We start from the raw sequence: 20,995 nt of genomic DNA on the forward strand, positions 1-20,995 counted from the left end.
TCATATTTATTTCATATTTCAAGAAAAGCTTGTCGTAGACTGCGCCTGGCTACGAGTGGTAATATTATGTTGCATAATAAGTTAATAATTTTTGGTTATTTATTATTATGTTTAAAATTTATGGTTCCAAAGTTGAAAAATAAGTAATAAGTAAAATTGTTTGTATCATTCTAAGCATCTAAGCAGATTAAAATTTTTAAATAGTTTTCTCGGAAACGGTTAATTATACAAAATAAATTAAGAGTACCATTTTAATGCATGTTTCAGCATTAAATCATATTCCAGGGTCATATCTGTTAAATAGTCAAAGATTTAAAAAATATTAAATAAGATTGGCCCATTCCACCAAGTTTAGTTTAAATAATTTTATTTGAATGATGTTGTATGATAGAACATTGGAAATAAACTTTATCGGGAAAGCGGATTCAAATTGCAAGCACAGTCCTTTTAGTAAAGAGAGCAAATTTTCGGAAATATATTTTTCCTTCATCAGGCTGGAAACGTTATACAAAATAATACCTGTTATATGCTCTATCTTATATAATCTATTCAGGCTGATGAAGCAAAAACACATTTCCGAAAATTTGCTCTCTTTACTAAAAGGACTGTGCTTGCAATTTGAATCCGCTTTCCCGTTAAAGTTTATTTTCAACCTTGTAACATGTAGCCTCGTTATTTCCCAACAATTAATGTTGTAGAACAGTGATAGCATGAACTAACGCTATGGCACATACCAAATTTTATTGATATATCTATATTAAAGAGTTGAGATATCAATTAAAAACTTGGAAAATATTTTAAATATTTTTACTGAAAAATTTCATAAGAAAAACTAACTTGCAATTTATAAATACAAATTTATATTAATTATGTATATTAAAAATACTTCATTAAAACTGCAAGAAACGTGTTAAAATATTAAAATATACTTTAATAATAATTTTGTGTAAAAGGAAAATGTGATCATTTTTGTCCAGAAAATCCAAAATAAATTCAAAGTACCTTAAGTGGTTCAGATATCACAAGTAGGTATATTATAAAAAAATAATGATTTTGTTCATTGCTTTTCGAAGATCATAACAAGAAACATATTTGGATGCGGTAGGAGCACAAGAAGATTTGGCCATGGCTTCAACAAAAAAAATCAAATCTGCCCCCCATGATTGATAGCTGATTTACGGAAAAGGATTTATGGAAAAGGATGCCTTTACTTTTGAATTTGAAAAGCCCAAATTTGGGCTTTTGGGAAAAGCAAAGAGGAAATCGGCAACATGCAAGGTAGAAAAGGAGGTGAATAGCGAGCTCAAACCATGTAGCTTCAAGACAAGTGAAGCAAGTGCCATGAAAAGTTTCAACCTTTGGCAGCATGGAAAACGTAACCATCCTGAAAACTATGCGGCTCTGGTTACAAAAAAGGACCAGGAAGATGAGGCAAAACAGAAAGCTGACGCAGTAAACGACGTTCCTCTGGCTCTTTGAAAACTCCTGGAGAAAAGATTTTTTTGCGGAGCTTCATCAGAAAAGAAACCCAAAATTGAGCAAACAAAACTTAACTCATATTTAAAGTCCTCAAAGTTTACAGTCACCACGGATGCCAGTACTTTCCATGAAGGGCTGATGGAAATGGTTTGCTTGAGTTTAACACCGCTCACTACCTTCAGGCTAAAGAACAAAGGATTCCAAAAAGTTGCAGGTGAAATGGGTCTGCAGATTGGCGTTTCGACAGGGCACAATGCAATTCGTCATTTAGTTGTCAGCACAGCTGAGTCTGGTCGTGAAGAGCTCAAGAAAGCTTTGGAGCAAAAATTGTGCTACCTGAAAATGGATGCGGCAACCCGTGGAAACAGAAATTTCCTTGCAATCAATGCTCAGTACTACAAAGAAGGAAAAGATAAAGCTGTGGTAAAAACCTTGGACATAATCGATACTGAAGGGCGTCATAATTCTTCGTACATGAAAAGTCAAGTAAAAGCTATTTTAGAAAAATTTGGGATCAGTGAAATGCAAGTGCTGAGCATCTGCATTGACAATGCAGCAAACATGACGTGTGCCATCAAAAATTTCAGCGAGGACAATGAAACCATTTCTACCTCTGAGAACAGGGATGTGGACAGAACTGAAGCTATTTTGCCTGATGAAGGAACTAAAGGAATGGATGAAATTGAACTCAACATGGATGCTGCTGCGCAATGGGTTAATGACCCTAGCCTCATACTTCCAACATGGCTTCATGAGGATGACTCAGAAGTACAACTGATGAGGTGTGGTATTCACTCTCTTCAGTTGGCAATCTGGGATGGACTGAACAAAGAACATGCGAAGAAATTTCTGGCAAAAATTCGACAAGTATTCAAAGTGTTCTGCTTGATCTGCATGGGGTAACTCAATCATTGGATACTGTGACTCACTGGGGTTCAACATTTGTGATGATTGATCGGCTTCTCGTTTTTCAGTCTTACCGTGAACAAGTGGCTGCTGCTGGAACAAGAGAACTCAAGTTAACAAAAGCTGAATGGGACGAAGTGAAGAACCTGCGAAACCTCTTGAAAAAGCCAAACCAAACAACCGTGAATCTTCAAGCTGTCGATGTAACCCCGGGAGTTTTAATGAAGGAATGGCGAAAACTGCCAAAATTCTTGCAAGTAAATGGGGGATAAATTGCAGAAGGAATTCTGTCCTCCACGCAGAAACGCGAAGAGAAACTTTTTGACAGTATTCATTTCATTGCTGGAGTTTATGTTGACCCACGGTATCAGATTCTTCTTACCTCAAGGGACATACCAATGGCAAAGGAAGGGCTCCTTGATATTGCTCGACAACTTGAAAAACAAAATCTATTGCTACATTTGAACTCGGCGAAAGAGGTTGAAGAAAACGAAACACAACAAAAGGAGTCATTAACAATCAAATTTGCGGTTTTGGAAAGTTCACATCCTTCAGAAATAGCGGGCTGTTCTCAAACTTCCGTCTCCACTCTGAACTTGTTCGAGACGTCTTCAGTCATCACAGGGAAATGGAGAAGATGATGCCTTCGAAAAGGAATTGGATAAACAACAAAGATGCAGACGAGTTTCTGCGATTCATAATTATAATGAAGCATTATTCGAGAGAAACTTTCGGGAAGATTGTGAGGCGATAGAGCCTATTGGTAGGCTAAAAGTTGTCTGTGTTTGAGGCCATTCACAGCTACTCACACCACATTCAGGCTGCCTGTAGAATTGCTTCGAGCATGCCAACAACTCAAGCTAGTGTAGAGCGACTGTTTTCGGCTTTAAAGTTAATTTTAAATGATTTGCGGCAGGCTATGAAAGACGACTTGATTGCTGCAATAATTTTTTACAGAATGAATTAGGAATGATTCTAGTTTGTATAATTGTTGATGACATTTAAATTGTTTTAAAAGTCTGAATAAAAATGTTTTTTCAAAATTACAGTATGCACTTTATTTAGTTAAAAATTAATTTGAGTTGGGGAGCGGAGCTGGAGCAGTCACTATTGGTGCCGGAGCGGAGCAATTCAAAAATTTGATTGCTCCAAATCCCTGGTGTTAGGTCATATGACTACTCACAGGAGTTTGTTTTTTTAGTAGTAGTTTTGTACCTGATAGATTCATAGCATGGACTAGTACTGTTGGGTGTGTTTTAACATAGAAAACAATTTTAATGTTTTCATTTTTAAAAGTCACCAACTAGTTAAGATAGTAGTATCAGCTTCGGAAAAAGACAGGAAACAAAGGAGGACTTAGTGTTTTGGATCAAAAATCCATTTAAAAGGGAAAAAAGAGCCACTAAGACAACTGATTAAATTTTATGTATGGCTACATTTATAAATGGCTAATCAATTATTACAGATTGTTATAGAGTCCAATAGGTCAATAGATTGCTAATAATCTTAAAACCATCCATAACATCTTCTAGTCAAGAGTCTAACCTGCTTAAAACACTTATTAATCATTTATAAACACTTTGTGAATATACCCTTAATATAAAATGTCCAGATAATTAAACTGCTACAAACAACTTGCAAATACTAAAATTTTTGTGCCTGATTTTTAAGTAAGGTAGGTGTGCCATTGTTTGCACATAGCTGATTATGGTCATCTATATGCCAAGTACTCTGTGCAGTTATGGTAAACTTGCGTATAGCTGTATACCTAATTTATTTTTTTTAAAATAGTCTCTCTGTGTTCCATAAGGCACATGTGGCTGATTTTGAGTTCAGTAGAACCTCAGAGTTACGAACACCAGAATTACGAACTGACCAGTCAACCACACACCTCATTTGGAACCAGAAGTACATGGGCAGCAGTAGAGACCAAAAGTAAAAGGCAAATGTAGTACTGGGTAAAATGTAAACTACTTTAAAAAAAATGAAGGGGAAAACAGCTTTTTTCTTCTGCATAGTAAAGTTTAAAAGCTGTATTAAGTCAATGTTCAGTTGTAAACTTTTGAAAGAACAACCATAATGTTTTGTTCAGAGTTAGGAACGTTTCCATTATGAACAACCTCCATTCCCGAGGTGTTTGTAACTCTGAGGTTCTACTGTAGTTATGATCTGCCAGATGCATGCTGATGCACGTTTTACAATCTTACAGGATAGCCAAGGTTGGTGGCATTCTGTTGTGAGCTCTCACTGTTCTCAAAAACAAAGTAAGCCTGGAACCCCAACTAAGTGTCTGTGAATTTTCTGACATTTTTCATGACCTAAATATTGTGTATATGTAGGCTGTTTAGTGCAGATATATCAATCAATTCATTGCTTAGAATTTTTAGCAATAACTTTATTTTACTCTTCAGCTGCACTCCGAAAGCAACATGCAGCAGAACTGCACCTGGGAGACTTTTTAGTCTTTCTTCGAAGAGTTGTTTCTTCAAAAGCCATTCAGTCAAAAATGGCTTCTCCCAAATGGACAGAGGTGCTTCTTAATATTGCATCTCAAAAGTGTTGTTCAGGTATGATCTATTCAAAATGGATTCTCTCTGTGTCTGTATGTATATGTATGTGTGTGCTGTTTCTAACATACGTTACACTTATTCAGCGCTCAGTTAAAAAAATTAATTGATTTTAGTAAATTTATGATTGTGATCATTATTGTAGTTTTACTCAATGTGTTTTAGTGGTTGTCAGTAACATACTTTTCCTCTTGAAGGAGTACCCCTAGTGGGCAACCTAAGGACCAGACTCCTTGCACTTCATGTACTAGAAGCTGTGTTGCCTGCTTGTGAATCTGGTGTTGAAGATGATCAGATGGCTCAGGTTTATATATTTTTAAATAAACATTTTAAGTTGTTGTTTTCTGCAGCAAATCTCATACAATAAAAATTTAAATTAAGCCGTGCTTGTTAGATTTTCAGAATTTTGGCCACCCGATGCTCACTGTATTTACTTATCTATGAATGATCACTACAGATCTTAAACTAGTTACAAAATAGACCAAAATGGTTTAAACCTATTATTTGTTTTTACAAGTTTGGGATTTAAAGTGATTTGAAGTATGTTCTAATACAACAGGTTGTTGAACGATTGTTCTCACTTCTGTCTGACTGCATGTGGGAGACACCGATCGCTCAGGCTAAATATGCAATTCAAATAAAAGAGAGAGAACAAGAAATGAAGCTGCAGGTAATAGTCCTTTTTAAAATTTTCGTTAGATACTTCTGGGTTATATAATTATGAGGTGTTTATTTTGTTCCATTTCTGATAGAAGCAGGGAGAAACTGAAGAAGAGGATGAGAATCTTCCTATACAGGAAGTGTCCTTTGATCCTGAGAAAGCTCAATGCTGCATAGTAGAGAATGGGCAGATTTTAACTCATGGCAGTGGAGGTAAAGGATATGGACTAGCATCCACAGGAGTCACTTCTGGGTGTTATCAGTGGAAGGTATATGGAATTAAAAGCATTATTTTAATTTTGTCTTCAGTTCTTTCTTTGCTTCAGAAAAATACTTTTTTATAAATAAATATTCAAGAACATGCTGTACTACAGAAGAAGCAAAACCTAGTGATTAAAGGACTATTCTCTATCTAAAATAAACTGCACAATGCTGTATTTTGAGTGCTCCTGTTTATGGTGTCACTGGAGCAGATCTCTTAGTTGCTGCTTCAAAACAAGAACAGATGGCTATGAAGTCCTTTGTTTTTTTCATTGTTGATGGTAGTTTCCTTTTAAATCCACAGTCAGTATAAAAGTCATAAATTTAAAACAGACTTGCAAAATTCTCTTTCCCCATTGCAATTAATTTTTTTAGTTCTTTTTTTTTGGGGGGGGGGGAAGCAGTGGGGAAGGATGAATTAATTTGTTGTTTATTTATTATCAATCATCATGGTAAAAGGGGGAGTAGATCTTGTATCTGGCCTAGTAAATTTTCGTGGCTTTTTTTTGCAAAACTGTGTACTATAAATCCCGTTTTTAGGGTAATTAGACCGAATGTTTTGAAATTGTATTTTGGAGTAAGGCTAGATTTTGGGATTTGGAATGTGGATCTATCCCCTTTCTCCAAGATGTATCTTCTCTGATAGTGGAGACCTTTGTGGCAGCCACAGCAAAGTTGGATTATCCCATTCTTTGCTCTTGCCAAAATCTTGTCTAAAAATCACCTGCACATAAAAGAAAATGATCTGTTAAAATCCAGTCTGGGCCCATCAGTCAATGTACTCTCTCCAACATCCTTACCCCAGTCTCTGGTGTCATTCTTCTATTTGATAATGTGTCAGTGAATAGCATAAATTATTCTTCATGCTCTTCATTTCAGAAGAACCTTTTTACTGCCCTAGACATCTTAGGCCACAATTACCTCACTCAGTATGAACTGACTTTATCCTTGCATTTCAAAGGTCTGTTTCCAGGATCAAGTTCCTAATCAGTCTAAAATTCACCCTTGCAGTTTTACCTCTTATGCTTAATTTTACTAACCCTTTGAAGTTTTCCCCTCCACACTGTTCAAAAGAGCTAGATTTAATTTGCATTCTGTTAATTGTGTGAACACACAGGATGATGCTAATCAGTGGCATCCTGGTATCAGGTGGAGTGCACCTGATTTTTGTTTCACTCTTCTGTCAAATTTCTTCAACAATAGAGGTTGCCAACTCAGAAGACATGCTGTCCCCAAACTGAGTTCCGCTGCTGCTAACTGCTGCCCGAAGGCCCTTTCCTCTGATGAAGATCCTATGAATTCTTCTGTTCTTCCTGCCTGTTAACCAGCTGTATGCCACCTGCAGACTGTTGAATACTTTACTGAATTTCTCTCATCTTAGTCTAAGATCCATCTCAAGACATTTGGAAGGGACTGATTTGTTACCAAAATACTTGCATGATGCCTTTCTTTATACACATTGGGCCAGATAATAGTAGCGTTGCTCATAATTAGGAGTACCTTAATCTGCAAATAGTCCATTTTGAAATCAATAGAACAACACACACCATGTAAGCATCAGGTCTCGGAATCTTGACACTGGGCCCTATTAGTGGCAGTGGCTGTGCTAACCTGACCCATTTAGCATTTTGGCTAAAATTCTGGTTCTGAATCCTTTCTCTGTGCACTCCTCCTAATGAACCTCTTTCAAGTGTCCATCTGTTTTTAATCCTTATTATCACACATTCTCGTGATAATTGTCAGATGTCTGAGATTAACAGCCCTTGTATACAGGCTCTCCAAACTTAGTTTATCACTAGGTTGTCCTCCATATTGTGCCACCTTCTGTTCATCAGTGCCTACTGATTTTCCCTATGAAGGATTTGTCCTCTTCAACAAGACTGATATACCTCCTCTTTCCTAATATTGGATGAACCATAAAATCCTATGTAAACAGAACTAGCTTTAAAAAAGAAAAAAAAAACTGATTACTTTTCTCATTAATTTTGAATGGACAAAAAAAAGGGAGAAGGCCAAAACATGTTAGCCAAAGATGATTGCTCAAGGCCTGCCCTGTCTTACCCAGGTCAAGGTCTATGTCACAAGAAGCTCTGCCAGCTTTTGGATGAGAAAGGCAAAGCTTTACTAAATCAGTTATGAAAATTTATTGTGTAGGCCTCCACACTCACTTTCACTAGATTTTACAGATATATGTAGGCTAATGCAAATGCACTACGTAGCTTCTGTTTTCGACAAATAAGGCTGCACTACCGTCTGAAGGGAATACTAATCACCAGCCTGTGTAGATCTGAATTTCTCCACTCAGAGAATGCATACATTTTCTCTTGGGTAAATGACACTTCTCAGTTAGACAAGGTAATTCTCTAACAAATCATCCAGAGTAGTTCTGTTACAAACCTAGTTACATATGGAGTTATATTTTTTGTTTTGTTTCTGTATTCTTTCTCTCTGAGGATAGTATATTGTAGCTTGTGCTTTTCTGGATAAATCATTGACTTTAAACATGAGTGAAACTAATTTGTTTTGCTGACTAACATTACTTCAACTATATCTTACCTCCTAACTTGTAAGGTACATATATACTTCTTAAATTGAAAGTGCGCCGGAATTTGGTTTATGTCTGGAAAAGTTAACATGAACTTTTGAGACATCTGTTGGTGTCCAAATACTCAATACTAATGGTTGCTAGTAGACCAGGATAAGTCACTCATTAGAAACTGACCTTGCAATTGGAAAAATATAATTTTTGAGGCAAGAAAAGTGCGTTCAACCAATGTGTTAAAGGTATTAATTTATGAAAATTTTGCTATTTTACATGTAATATATTTAAAACTCTCCTTAAATTCTTATACTAAGGGTATATTCTCCTCACTCCTTGAATATAATAATTCCTATGCTCAGTATTATACTGGAATGTTGAATTATGCCATGGTATTAATTTTTTTTTTTAATCCTTCTAGTTCTATATTGTGAAGGAAAATCGAGGCAATGAAGGCACATGCGTAGGAGTGTCTCGCTGGCCAGTACATGACTTTAACCATCGCACTACCTCAGATATGTGGCTGTATAGAGCCTACAGTGGTAACCTGTATCATAATGGGGAACAGACTTTGACTCTGTCCAGTTTTACCCAAGGAGACTTCATCACATGTGTATTAGATATGGAAGCTAGAACCATTTCCTTTGGTAAAAATGGAGAGGTATTTAACTGTTTTCTGTGTTTCTTTTTTCTTTAATATTTTCATGTTGTAACTTTGACTGTAAACATTTGGTAACTTACACATGATTCTAAAACCACAAAAAAGTTAGTTTTATTACTTGTAAAGATTATTAAAAGGTAAAAATAATTATTTAAAATTGTCTAGTTCTAAAAACCTGTTGTTTTAAAAGTTTCTATTCCTTGTCTTATTTTTTAACTAGGAGCCAAAACTAGCTTTTGAAGATGTGGATGCAGCAGAATTATACCCTTGTGTAATGTTCTATAGCAGTAACCCAGGAGAAAAGGTAACTGAAATTTATATCTGCATAACAATAAGAGATCATACGGGATTATTTTTTGCTTCTTGTCCTACTATATGGAAATGTTGACTGCTTTTTAACTGGTCTGTAGAAAGAACTCCACTGATTGTTCGTTATGCTGTATGAATTTTGGGTCACTACTACACTACCAGAAAAATATGTAGTAGACCTTAGTTAAATTCCTACATTTTACAATCTATTGATAGACCTGTACTTTGTCCTACAAGACTCTGAATCTTGTACCCAGATGTCTGTCAGTAGAATTGGAACAAATTCCAGTATTAGGAATATTTTGGACTACCTACGGTTCTTTTCTTAGAAGCCATGAATTTATTTAGTTCTTGCATTTCACAGTTCTTTTGGAGTTTGTTGTAAAGGTGCAGGTGAGTTTTCTCTTCAATACCAAGAAAATATGATAGACACAAAAAGACAAAAATGTTAGAGTTTTCAATTCAGCTGGAAAGACTATGGAATTAGAATAAGCTTTATAAACACAGGTTGAGAGCATAACTTTGATTTTTTATTTTTCTTTTAAACACTAAGGTGAAAATTTGTGATATGCAGATGCGTGGCACACCAAGAGATTTGCTACCTGGTGACCCTATCTGTAGTCCTGTTGCTGCAGTGCTCGCAGAGGCCACTATCCAACTTATCCGCATTCTTCATCGTGCAGACCGTTGGACACACTGCATCAATAAGAAAATGATGGAACGGCTGCACAAAATCAAAATGTGCCTTAAAGAAGCAGGTCAAAAACTGAAGAAAAGTCGTTCGGTCCAAAGCCGAGATGAGAATGACATGAGAGAGGAGAAAGAGAATAAAGAAGAGGAGAAAAATAAACACAGTAGACATGGTCTTGCTGACCTCCCGGAACTTCAGCTTAAGACTCTCTGTGTAGAGGTGTGGCCTGTGCTTGCAGTAATTGGTGGAGTTGATGCTGGTCTTAGAGTTGGAGGCCGATGTGTACACAAGCAAACTGGGCGTCATGCCACCTTACTTGGAGTAGTCAAAGAGGGCAGTACGTCTGCTAAGGTCCAGTGGGATGAAGCAGAGATTACTATCAGGTATAGTGCGTTCAGTTATTCTTTGAACTAGTTAGCAAAAAGAAAAGTGGCACCTTAGAGACTAATTTATTTGAGCATAAGCTTTTGTGAGCTACAGCATCCGATGAAGTGAGCTGTAGCTCACGAAAGCTTATGCTCAGATAAATTTGTTAGTCTCTAAGGTGCCACAAGTCCTCCTTTTTTAGTAACTTTTAAGTTTAAAGTAGATGCTTGGGCATTCAGCTTGTCAAATCAACTTCCAAGAATTCTGATTTGAAAAACAACTCAGTTGAACTTTGAATTTAGAGAAATAAAATATCTGTCTTGTATATCCAGTATATAATTGTCATTTGGAAAACTGGAATTCATCTACGTGATTTGGTAGTTTTTAAACTGAGTTTTGACTCTAAATTTCCTAATTTGAGGACATCCACATGCTTGTGAGCTACATTTGACGTAAGTGTTGCTTATGTTTGAAATTTATATATATAGGCTTATTAATATGTTATCTTTCGAATTTTTATGACAACTTCTTGGACACAAACTTTTATTGACTAGCTTGCATTTTTGCTTTAGATAATGAGCTAGGTTGCCTCTGCAAGTGGCGGGAAACTCTGTTTTGGTTTATCAGAATTAGGAAGTGATAGCTCTGCTACATTGTCTTCTCCTGCTTGGGTCACTGTGGAAATTGCTCCATGGGTCTTGAGGAGTCAAGGCCAGCAGGTGGGATGATTCTCCCTTCTCAAAGTGGTGGATAGCCACATCTAAGTTAATGCCGCTTTGAAGCAGCATTTACTTATGCTCTGGTCTGCCTTCAATGGCTAAAGAACTAACACTACATTTATCCCTTCATCAAACTGGGAGTTTCCTTTCCAGCAGATCCTATGAATCTGCAGGGCTGGGTGACTGTACCTCTGCCTTCTTTACAGACATTCGAGTGTCTCCATCTATGGGAGGCACATCTGAAGAGAATTCTGTGAGGAGAACTTCATGGACTCTTCTTGCTCTCCTATATTTGTGAATTGGCTGAGTGTTCTCTGCAGAAAATTAGATTTCCCTATATTCATAGTTTCTTGGAGATAGCTTGATTTCCAGTCTTCTAAATAAATTCATCACCACTGATTTCTTTTGACTCTGGGCATAATTAAATTTTAAAAGTTTAATTCTTCTTTGAGATGAATGGTGGCTGTTCACACCTCTTAGAGCTGTTGTGTTAGCCTGTCTGCAGACTAATGCCATGTGCATGCACAAAAGTTGTGCCAGTTTAACTAAATCAATTTCACTTAATTTGGTTACCAAATTAAATCAGATGTAAGCAGATTTGAGTGAGTCCATAGAAGGGGATTGTACCAATTTTAAAATCTATTTAAACTGGTGTGATATTCATTAATATATAGACAAGGTCTCCGTAACACAACACTTGTAATGGTTATTGTTTAGAATGTTTTAATCTCTAGAAGGGTTAGAAACGGAAGCCTGCTTTTTTAAAAAAAAAAAAAAAAAAAATTAAGAAAGTCTAAATGCTGAAGAAAATATTGAGGATATCAAAAACTGTAGGGAAGATTCTGAATTGTAAATCTGCGGGATGTGTGGAAAATATATGCCTGCAGGTTTCTTCTGTTTGCCCTGTTTATGATGGAGGCAGAGACTCGTATGGCAATATTTAATATAAGGGTCTGTCACCAGGGGTAGGAGCTCTTACATACATGGTATGCCTCAGTTGAATGGTCATTGTTAAGATGCAGGAATGGATGTTGTTGACCTATTTAAAAAAGAAACTGGTAGACTCATATTCAGTGATGGAATTGCTCCCTGCATTGCTAGTGATGCTTTTGCTTCTGGTTATCGTTTTTGTGCATCTTGGCAATAAAAAGACAAGTAGTAGAGTGAAATTGATAAAACATTGGCAACAGCTTTAAGTTAACATTGCAAAAGTTCAGAAGTTTTCATGGTTAAATCTTTGCCTGTGTGTCCTTCATAAACTAAAGATAAAATTTCGCTCAAACCAATTACCAGACGCTTAAATTATAATTATAAGAAATTATATTGTAAATGTCTTAAAACATTTAAAATAATGCAGTAGAAACTTGTCATTACCTAAGTGATGGATTATATGAAGTTTTTAGAAATTAACATTCATTGTTGAAAATGTGTGCATGTCTCACTGCCTTTATGTTGAGTATCATATATCCCCGTTTTCTGATCATAACCTCATTTCTTTCCCTTGTTTACATTTAATTTTTAGACTGTCTGTTCATTTAAATTATTTTATTAAGTATATTTTACGTCTTATTTTGCCTACATTATTTCCTGTACTTTCCTCTTGTCTATCCCTCACTTGCTTCTTCCTGTGTCATTCTGATCTTTATTAAAGCTTCCCAACTTTTTGGTCGCCTAGTGATACTCCACTGTATAATCTGGAGCCCTGTGAACCACTGCCTTTTGATGTTGCAAGATTCCGTGGACTGACAGCTACTGTGTTGCTGGACCTTACCTATCTGACTGGTATTCATGAAGACACGGGAAAACAAAGTGCCAAGAGACATGAGAAAAAACACAGGCATGAGACTGAGGATAAAGGGGACATTGAACAGAAAACAGAGGGGGATGCTGGATCAGATATGCGATCACTACCAAGTGCTGATGATATCAAAGGACCTATCACTACATGTTCCAAGTCAGAAAACGAAATAGCTTCCTTCTCTTTAGAACCAACACTACTAGGTATGGAGTCCCAGCATCAACCCATAGAAGGAAAAAGAAAGAATCATGAACACATACCAAGAAATCATGATGTAGTACAGTCAGAAATCAGAGCAGTACAGTTATCCTATCTTTACCTTGGTGCTATGAAATCACTTAGTGCTCTTCTTAGTTGTAGTAAATATGCTGAGTTACTACTGATACCAAAAGTCCTTGCAGAAAATGGTCACAATTCTGATTGTGCTAGTTCTCCAGTTGTTCATGAAGATGTTGAAATGCGTGCTGCATTGCAGTTCCTGATGCGACACATGGTGAAAAGGGCAGTCATGCGTTCACCAATAAAGAGAGCTCTAGGACTAGCAGATTTGGAACGAGCACAAGCCATGATCTACAAGTTAGTGGTTCATGGGCTGTTGGAGGACCAGTTTGGTGGCAAAATTAAACAAGGTACTTTTTTAAAGTTATGATAATATATAGATTTGTAAAGTTAATTAGAGCTAACTTAAAATTACCTAGAATATGGACATAGATAACATATAGGCTTATATTTCTGCAGCGATTGACATTTGTGGTAATCCAAACCAACAAAATTAAGAATGGTAGCAAATCCTATCAATTCTGTAGAATTTATGGACATTGGTGATTCAAACCCCCCCCCCTTTATTTGCATAGCTTATTAAAATAGAGATTGATATTTAGGGTACACTTTCAGAGCTATATGCAGGAGGAATGCACATCACTGTAGTGAGAAAAAATAGATTTATATTTTGTGTTTATACCCAACTTTGAAAGATAGATTCTCCCTTTCTGTATTATATTGTGAAACAGGTCTACCTGATTTTAGCATGGCTGACCATGGTTGTGGTCAGTGCGGATGAAGAATAAATGTGTTGAACATAATCCACCAATGATGTTTAAACCCTCAGTGAGCAGAGTTTTTTGGAATTAGCTGATGTGATGCTGACTTTGAAGAGACAAGGAGATAATACAAATAGTGTTGCTCTTCGTCTTAGAATCTCTGTATACATGTAGTGTGACATTGTCGGAACTTCAGGGAAGCTACTTGTCACACTCTCCCAGTCATAGCCAATTAAATAGCAGATTTTGAACCTCTTTGTTTTATTTATAAAAGAACAAATAAATGAAAAATGGCAAAGATCCAACTGGCTCAGATGTAAAAACTTCTTAAATAGTCTAGATTTTTTTGCTGCAGGAAACTATACGGTTTATTTTACATAGTATTTTTTGTAAATAACTGTTTCCACACCAGAGATTACATGTCTTAATCTCTTAAACCTGATCTCTCAGACAAAAGGGAAAGTTACAATCTAAGTGCTGTAGTTTAGCATCTATAATAAGATCTAATGAAGAAAGGAGCTTTTGCTCTCCTCTCTAACCATCTTTAAAAAAAACTTTTCATCATTATGAGAATAACATGAGTTGGCCAACATATTTTCCTTAGTCAGCAAGATATTGGGCAGAAATATTTTTGTAAACTGTGCATGTGGATGTATGTATATTTATAAACACCACTACACAAAATTTAAGGCTAGGTAGAGCCACTCATTCATTCTGTAGCATTACCTTAATGTTCCTGTAACATCCTTTTTGCATTGCAGAAGTAGACCAGCAAGCAGAAGAAAGTGAACAAGCTCAGCAGGCCCAAACACCAGTTACTACCAGTCCTTCTGCTTCTAGTACTACATCTTTCATGAGCAGCTCTCTGGAGGATACTACTACTGCTACTACCCCAGTAACAGATACTGAAACAGTGCCAGCTTCAGAATCACCGGGAGTTATGCCTCTTAGTCTTCTTAGGTAGAGTGCTTGACTTTAAAAAAAAAAAAAAAAAAAAAAAAAAAAGTACATTTGACTGTTTTTTTTCTACTAGCTCAAGTGGGTCGTTTTGATATACTACTACTTAGTGTCTTTGTCCTGTTGGGTGGCTTTTTCAAATTTCTGTTACTTTTATTCTCCATCATGAATTGTTTCTACAGAGATAGGCTATATGTCTCTCACCATATCTCAGAAAACACTGGACTTTTAGTAGTAGTAAAGCTGCTCAGGGGCACTTGTACACTTAGGATCTTAATGTTCCAGAACTGGAAGCTATTAAAAATACCTTCCCTATATCCTTCCTCATACCCTTCCTCATGTCCTGGTTTTTGTTTGTTGGGTTGTTTTTTAAAAGGCTGCCAACACTTAACATTTTAATTAATTACTGTTGATTCTGGCGCTAGATTAGACTTTGGTTCAAGAGAGTTTTCCTTCAGATCCTATGTATTGAAAGTCTCCTCGGTTGTCATAGTGAGATACTCCTAGTTAATCTCCTACAGGGTAGATCTGCTATTCATGATGAAGAAGGAAAGCTTCTTTTCATTAAATGGAATTCAGTTTTGAGTTATTGCTTCTGCAGATCCATACCGATCTTCCCTCTTCTTAGGACTCTTTAGGGGCTGTTTTGAGGCAGCTAGGAACAGAGGACTAGTACAGTGGGAGGCCTCACATTCTGGAACATTCAGCTCCTAAAGGACATATCCTCTGGCCAGAATAGCTGGCTTGGACACTGAGCAGATGTTCTGGGAAATTGGAAGGAAGAGTACTTCTGATGATGAATCTCCTAATCTAGCCCATACCCTGCCTTTACCCACTCCTGTGTGCTGTTGTGCAGAGGCACGCTGCAAAACTGAGCTGCCCTGCCACAGCGTGTAGGGATTGTGTTGTCCCTGCAGAGCCCTTCCCACCAGAATAATGCCCCCTAACCTTATATGAAACTGCACTGGGTTCTGCTGTCAAGGTAGCATGGGCTACCTTTAAGTGCCCACCCTCTCTCTAACTAGGTTAGTACTAGCTGATGGTAGGCATAGTGCAAGACTTCCACAGTGTGGAGATGTAGTGTAGTTTAAATACATTTTTTCTTTTTTGAAAGGCAAATGTTCTCAAGTTACCCAACCACTACAGTACTTCCAACACGACGTGCACAAACTCCTCCAATATCCTCCTTACCAACATCTCCTTCTGATGAAGTGGGAAGGAGGCAAAGTCTGACCTCTCCTGATTCCCAGTCCACAAGACCTGCCAATCGTACAGGTATACTTGTAAGCAACAAATAACTTAGTAGGAAATACAGGAGTTTCCTAAATTTAAGTATGTTCAGTGTAAGCTTTTAAGGCATCATTAACTAATTTGAAGTCTACATTTTGATAAAATTTAAGTGTGCATGTCATAACTAAAATCTTATGGTAGAGATCTTAGTACTAAAAGCCAGCAACTGACTGCTAGGGAAAAAAAAGTTAAAATTGGTGCTTATAAGTGGCTGAATAGATTGCGTACTGGTAGCATGTACAAGAATGAACAGGTGGTATTAACAACTATGATAAATAACTCTAGAATATTATTTTAGTTTCTTTTTGGTCTTTACTTACAGAGTTGCTTAACAGAACAGACTTCAAGAGTGATCCATCACAACCAAGAATATATCACTTATAGCACTAGAATGAATTGATTTGTTTTCTGATATCCATCATTACTGTATATTTCTGAAATATAGTCTCTCTAGTTAATCCTGCCTGTGAGCTACAGGGGCAAGCTTCTATTTTGAGTAATATATAAAAAGTTGAAACTGAATAGAGTAATTAAATAGCACCATTTTTTCTGACTATTTTCCTCTTATCTGAGGAATGATCATATCCAGTTGGAAGCACCATTATTAGAATTTCTACATTGCATCAGTAAATCCCTACTCCTGCTGATGTCAGAGTTATCATTGACATCACTCAGTAAAATGTTCACCTGATAATGTAGTAATAATAATATAATAAGAGAAAGTCAGCTCATATGTTTGAGTGACTAACATGAAAACTAAATCAACATCTCTCCTCTAGAATTGATGCTCAGTGTTGAGGGGGAGAGACTTTTTTCAAATTCCAGAATGATGCAGGATAGAGGTATACAATTTATGTTTTCCTCCTTCATAACATCTTTATTAATCCACAGTTCTGGTTGTCTCCTTTCTGTAGTGCTATTTTTGGCAACTCAGACTGTTGCTTAGCAACTTGTCTGCTCAGCCACTAGACTGCCTCATTTTTTTTCTTTCCAGATGCTTTGCCTCCAGCATTAGGATTAGGTGGCAGCAAGTTCTCTTGCTACTTTAGTGCTTTCAGACATTAATCCTCACCTTTATGGCAAGTAATGTGTAAATCTTTTTTTTTTTCTTCTAAGCTCTGGGGCAGCAGTTCTTGGAGAGATGTTGGCCTTTTCAAGGATATAATAATCCTTCTCCGTTGGTGATTTTTTTTCTTTTGAAAGATTCTTGTACAGGAAGATAGAACACACCCTTCAAAGAGACTTTGAAGTATCCTCAGCAGCTATGCAAGTGTGTCTAGCTGCTAATTATGGCAAAATATCTTGGTGTGATCTCCTGAAGGTTGTTGATCCTCTGAACCAAGTCCAGTCAAGCTGAACTTAGTCCAGTCTATCTAAGAGTAGCGTGGTAGGGTTTCAACTGGATGTAAAGAAATAAATTAATTCAAAATGTTGAAATTGCATTGACCTTAATTGATCAAGTAAATGTTTACCTAGTCTTGGAAACCATCATCTGGCCAATTAAAGGAAGAGGAACTCTCTCTGGTTTTATTATGGAAAGGAGATGATCCAGAGCTGCAAATTAGTGAAGATGTTAGAAGGAAAGTTCTCAGGGAACAAATTTTCTTTAATTCTTAATCGTCAACTAATAATGGAATAAATGGTTAAAGAAGCCTAATAAAATGCAAAAGACCGAAGAAAGGCAAAAGAATATCAATAACTTATGCAACCATCGGTTAACTTTTTTCTTTTTCTCTTAGCTTTGTCAGATCCAAGTAGTCGGCTTTCAACTTCTCCTCCTCCACCTGCCATTGCTGTTCCATTGTTAGAAATGGGATTCTCTCTCAGACAGATTGCAAAAGCTATGGAAGCCACAGGTGATCTGTTTGTTGAATAATACCTATTACACTTGAAAACACAGTTTAATAAGAAACAGGTTTTTTTTAATGGAACACTGTATGCTATAAGCTTTGAACTCACAAATGCCATGGCGAATTATGGAAAGAGTAAATGGATTTTTTTCATCAACAGTGATATAAAATTATGAGGTAAGATTTTTTCTTTTCAGGTGCAAGAGGAGAAGCGGATGCTCAGAATATCACAGTACTGGCCATGTGGATGATAGAGCATCCTGGGAATGAAGAAGATGAAGAGCCCCAGTCAGAAGGAACTGCAGATTCACATCATGGGACAATAGTTTCTGGAAGCAGTGGAAAATCTAGTGACCAATGTTATTTACAATCCCCAGGAGATATCCCTTCAGCTGATGCCACTGAAATGGAGGAAGGTTTCAGTGAAAGGTAAAATGTAGTTCTTTTCTGATTGCATAAATCCTGCTGCTGCTATTTCAGCAATTTGATAGTTGCCAGAAGAAGACTCCAAAATACCACTATGAATTAATTTTCTAAAGTTGTATATGCGTAGAAGTGGAGTTGTCAGTAAATTAGTTTTTGTATATGTTTGTTTACAGTATTGTGTTTATTAAGAAAAAAGTAAACTGAATATATCCCCCTCCAAGATAACTAAACCATATGATATTAATGGTCTGACTACAATGAAAAGAAATTTCATTGGATATTTAGTTTATTAATTTTTTTTAAAATGCAGAGCTCATGCACGTTTTCTCATTGAGCTTTATAATGCGACTGCATTCCTTACTTTCACTTCCTTTTTAAGTTATGGCTCACTCCTGAGGGGAGGGATAGTGTTAATACCTGTCAGTCAAAAGCACTTTCAGTTGTGCTGATTATGCTAAATTAGGTGGTGACTTTATGATGAAGAGATACATCAATCAGGAACTAAACTAAAGCCAATAATCTTAATCACATTCTTGACCTCAGGCAGATTTAAACTCTGTTCTCTAGAAAGGAAAGAATAGTGTTTTGTTTTATATTGATATTTATCTCATAAGAACAATTCTGTCCTTTAAAAAGTAGATACTGCAAATTGTGAGGGGGAAAAACATTTTATATAGAAACAATTGTGCCTGTGTCATAAATCTTAAGCCATTCAGATTTTTATTAGGAAGTATTTTGCGTGAAAACCGTGTCATTTTGTCTCAGAGTTTATCGCGTTTGGTTGCTTAATCCTGATTAGATATTTGACCCTGCGTGTCACAATTACTGGTTCTAGAGATAATTATGATGTCACAGAGACTTAACTTCAGGTGAAGAATAAATTTTAGGAGTCACACATTTAAAGATTACTTTTCCATATATATATCCTTTTGTCGAAAAGGGAGAGTGACTGAGGAGATAAACAGATGTTGATATTTCTGTTGTTTCCCCGTTTATTCTATAGTAGTGTGCAGAATGTAAAATGAATACTTTTCTGAGGTTCCTGCAATATCTAGGCCCCACAGAGTAAGTGAAGGAAGACACATCAGCCTTCTTGTGTTCCTTTGCTGATGTAATACCTGCATGCAACTCCTTCTCACTATTAATGGAGGTTATAGTATAAATATGCACAGACACAAGATGATAAATTTCTGAAGTTCCTTTTTTGGAGGGAGAGAATTGAATTTACTATCATCAGTGTTTTCACTTTTTTTTTTTTTTTTTGGTAAGATCCATGCAAAATGTTTTTTGGCTTACCTGTTGAATATTCAAACTGTTTTCCCAGTCCTGATAATATGGATCATGCAGAGAATGCTGCTTCTGGAAGTGGACCCCCCTCAAGAGGTCGGTCAGCAGTAACAAGAAGACACAAATTTGACTTAGCTGCCCGAACGTTGCTAGCACGTGCTGGTAAGTGCACTAAAATGGTTCGAATATCTTTTGTTCATTTGGTAAATTTGTGAGAAGAAGGTATTTAGCATCTAATATGGAACTTTAAAAATATCAATCCTGTTTATATATATTTCAGTATATATTTAGCTTAATTTATTTTATACAGTAATGAATAAATAATATATTAATTTTACTAGTAGTATTTTTTAAAAGCTTTTGAATAGGTTATCTTTTTAATTACATGCAAAGTAAAGAATGTTTTCTCTTTGATTTGAGCGGGATTATACCGCTCAGTACAGGCTCACAGAAATCAGAGTCGGAGAGAGGGAATATCTTTGCAGCAAGATCCAGGAGCCTTATATGACTTCAACTTGGATGAAGAGTTAGAAATTGACCTTGATGATGAAGCAATGGAAGCAATGTTTGGACAGGATCTGGCCACTGATAATGATATTCTGGGAATGTGGATCCCAGAGGTATTGGATTGGCCTACCTGGGTGTGTGTGACTGCAGCTGGGGCTGCTTTGACTTACTTACTGCTTTTTGCAAAATCATATTTTAAAATTAAAATAACACATTGCATTAATAGCTTTCTGCTTGGACATAATGAGTTTCTAAACCATAATGGTGCTTAAAGCTACTTTGATGTCTGTCGCCTCACTTTAATGAGAAGACAGCAGTACATAACTAATTTATTCGTTTGATTCTTGCTGTGTTCATCTGCACAAACTTCATTAGTTTCTTCCCTAAGAAAAGGGATAAGTGGTACATTAGCTAAATTATTTTGATCATGACATCCAATCTTAGAAAACAAACACCTGTACTAGATTGCTAAATTTATGTGGGATAAAGCAGTATAAGGATAAAACAATTGCTAACCATTCTTCAGTTAGAACAAACAAAGGAAACAAGTGAAACTGATAGGAGACACTGTCCAGTGAAATGGAATAAAGTTCCCATTCATCATTCAGTTGTATCTTCTTTATAGCAATGAAAGTTTGTATTCTGTATTTAGAGGGAACCATTAGTTCAGACTAGCTTTTTT

The 20,995-nt window shown here is 36.4% G+C and overlaps 1 protein-coding gene across 13 annotated transcripts in view; it reads left to right on the forward strand.

The window, feature by feature from the left end:
* The window catches only part of HERC1 (HECT and RLD domain containing E3 ubiquitin protein ligase family member 1), a 213,958-nt gene that overhangs the window by 125,405 nt on the left and 67,558 nt on the right, over positions 1–20,995 (forward strand). For 4 of the 13 annotated variants that reach the window (XM_037911292.2, XM_037911297.2, XM_037911293.2 and 1 more), the window contains exons 31-44: positions 4,797–4,952; positions 5,150–5,256; positions 5,512–5,622; positions 5,705–5,881; positions 8,834–9,073; positions 9,294–9,377; positions 9,936–10,456; positions 12,810–13,585; positions 14,758–14,956; positions 16,068–16,228; positions 17,983–18,099; positions 18,291–18,522; positions 19,844–19,968; positions 20,227–20,447. In XM_037911292.2, the coding sequence (XP_037767220.1) occupies positions 4,797–4,952; positions 5,150–5,256; positions 5,512–5,622; positions 5,705–5,881; positions 8,834–9,073; positions 9,294–9,377; positions 9,936–10,456; positions 12,810–13,585; positions 14,758–14,956; positions 16,068–16,228; positions 17,983–18,099; positions 18,291–18,522; positions 19,844–19,968; positions 20,227–20,447 (3,227 nt within the window). The remainder of the gene's footprint in view (positions 1–4,796; positions 4,953–5,149; positions 5,257–5,511; positions 5,623–5,704; positions 5,882–8,833; positions 9,074–9,293; positions 9,378–9,935; positions 10,457–12,809; positions 13,586–14,757; positions 14,957–16,067; positions 16,229–17,982; positions 18,100–18,290; positions 18,523–19,843; positions 19,969–20,226; positions 20,448–20,995) is intronic. The other 9 variants (XM_037911295.2, XM_043524726.1, XM_037911296.2 and 6 more) reach the window with 5 other exon arrangements.

The sequence above is a fragment of the Chelonia mydas genome, chromosome 10 (assembly GCF_015237465.2).
Source record: "Chelonia mydas isolate rCheMyd1 chromosome 10, rCheMyd1.pri.v2, whole genome shotgun sequence".
Taxonomy (NCBI): Eukaryota; Metazoa; Chordata; order Testudines; family Cheloniidae; genus Chelonia; species Chelonia mydas.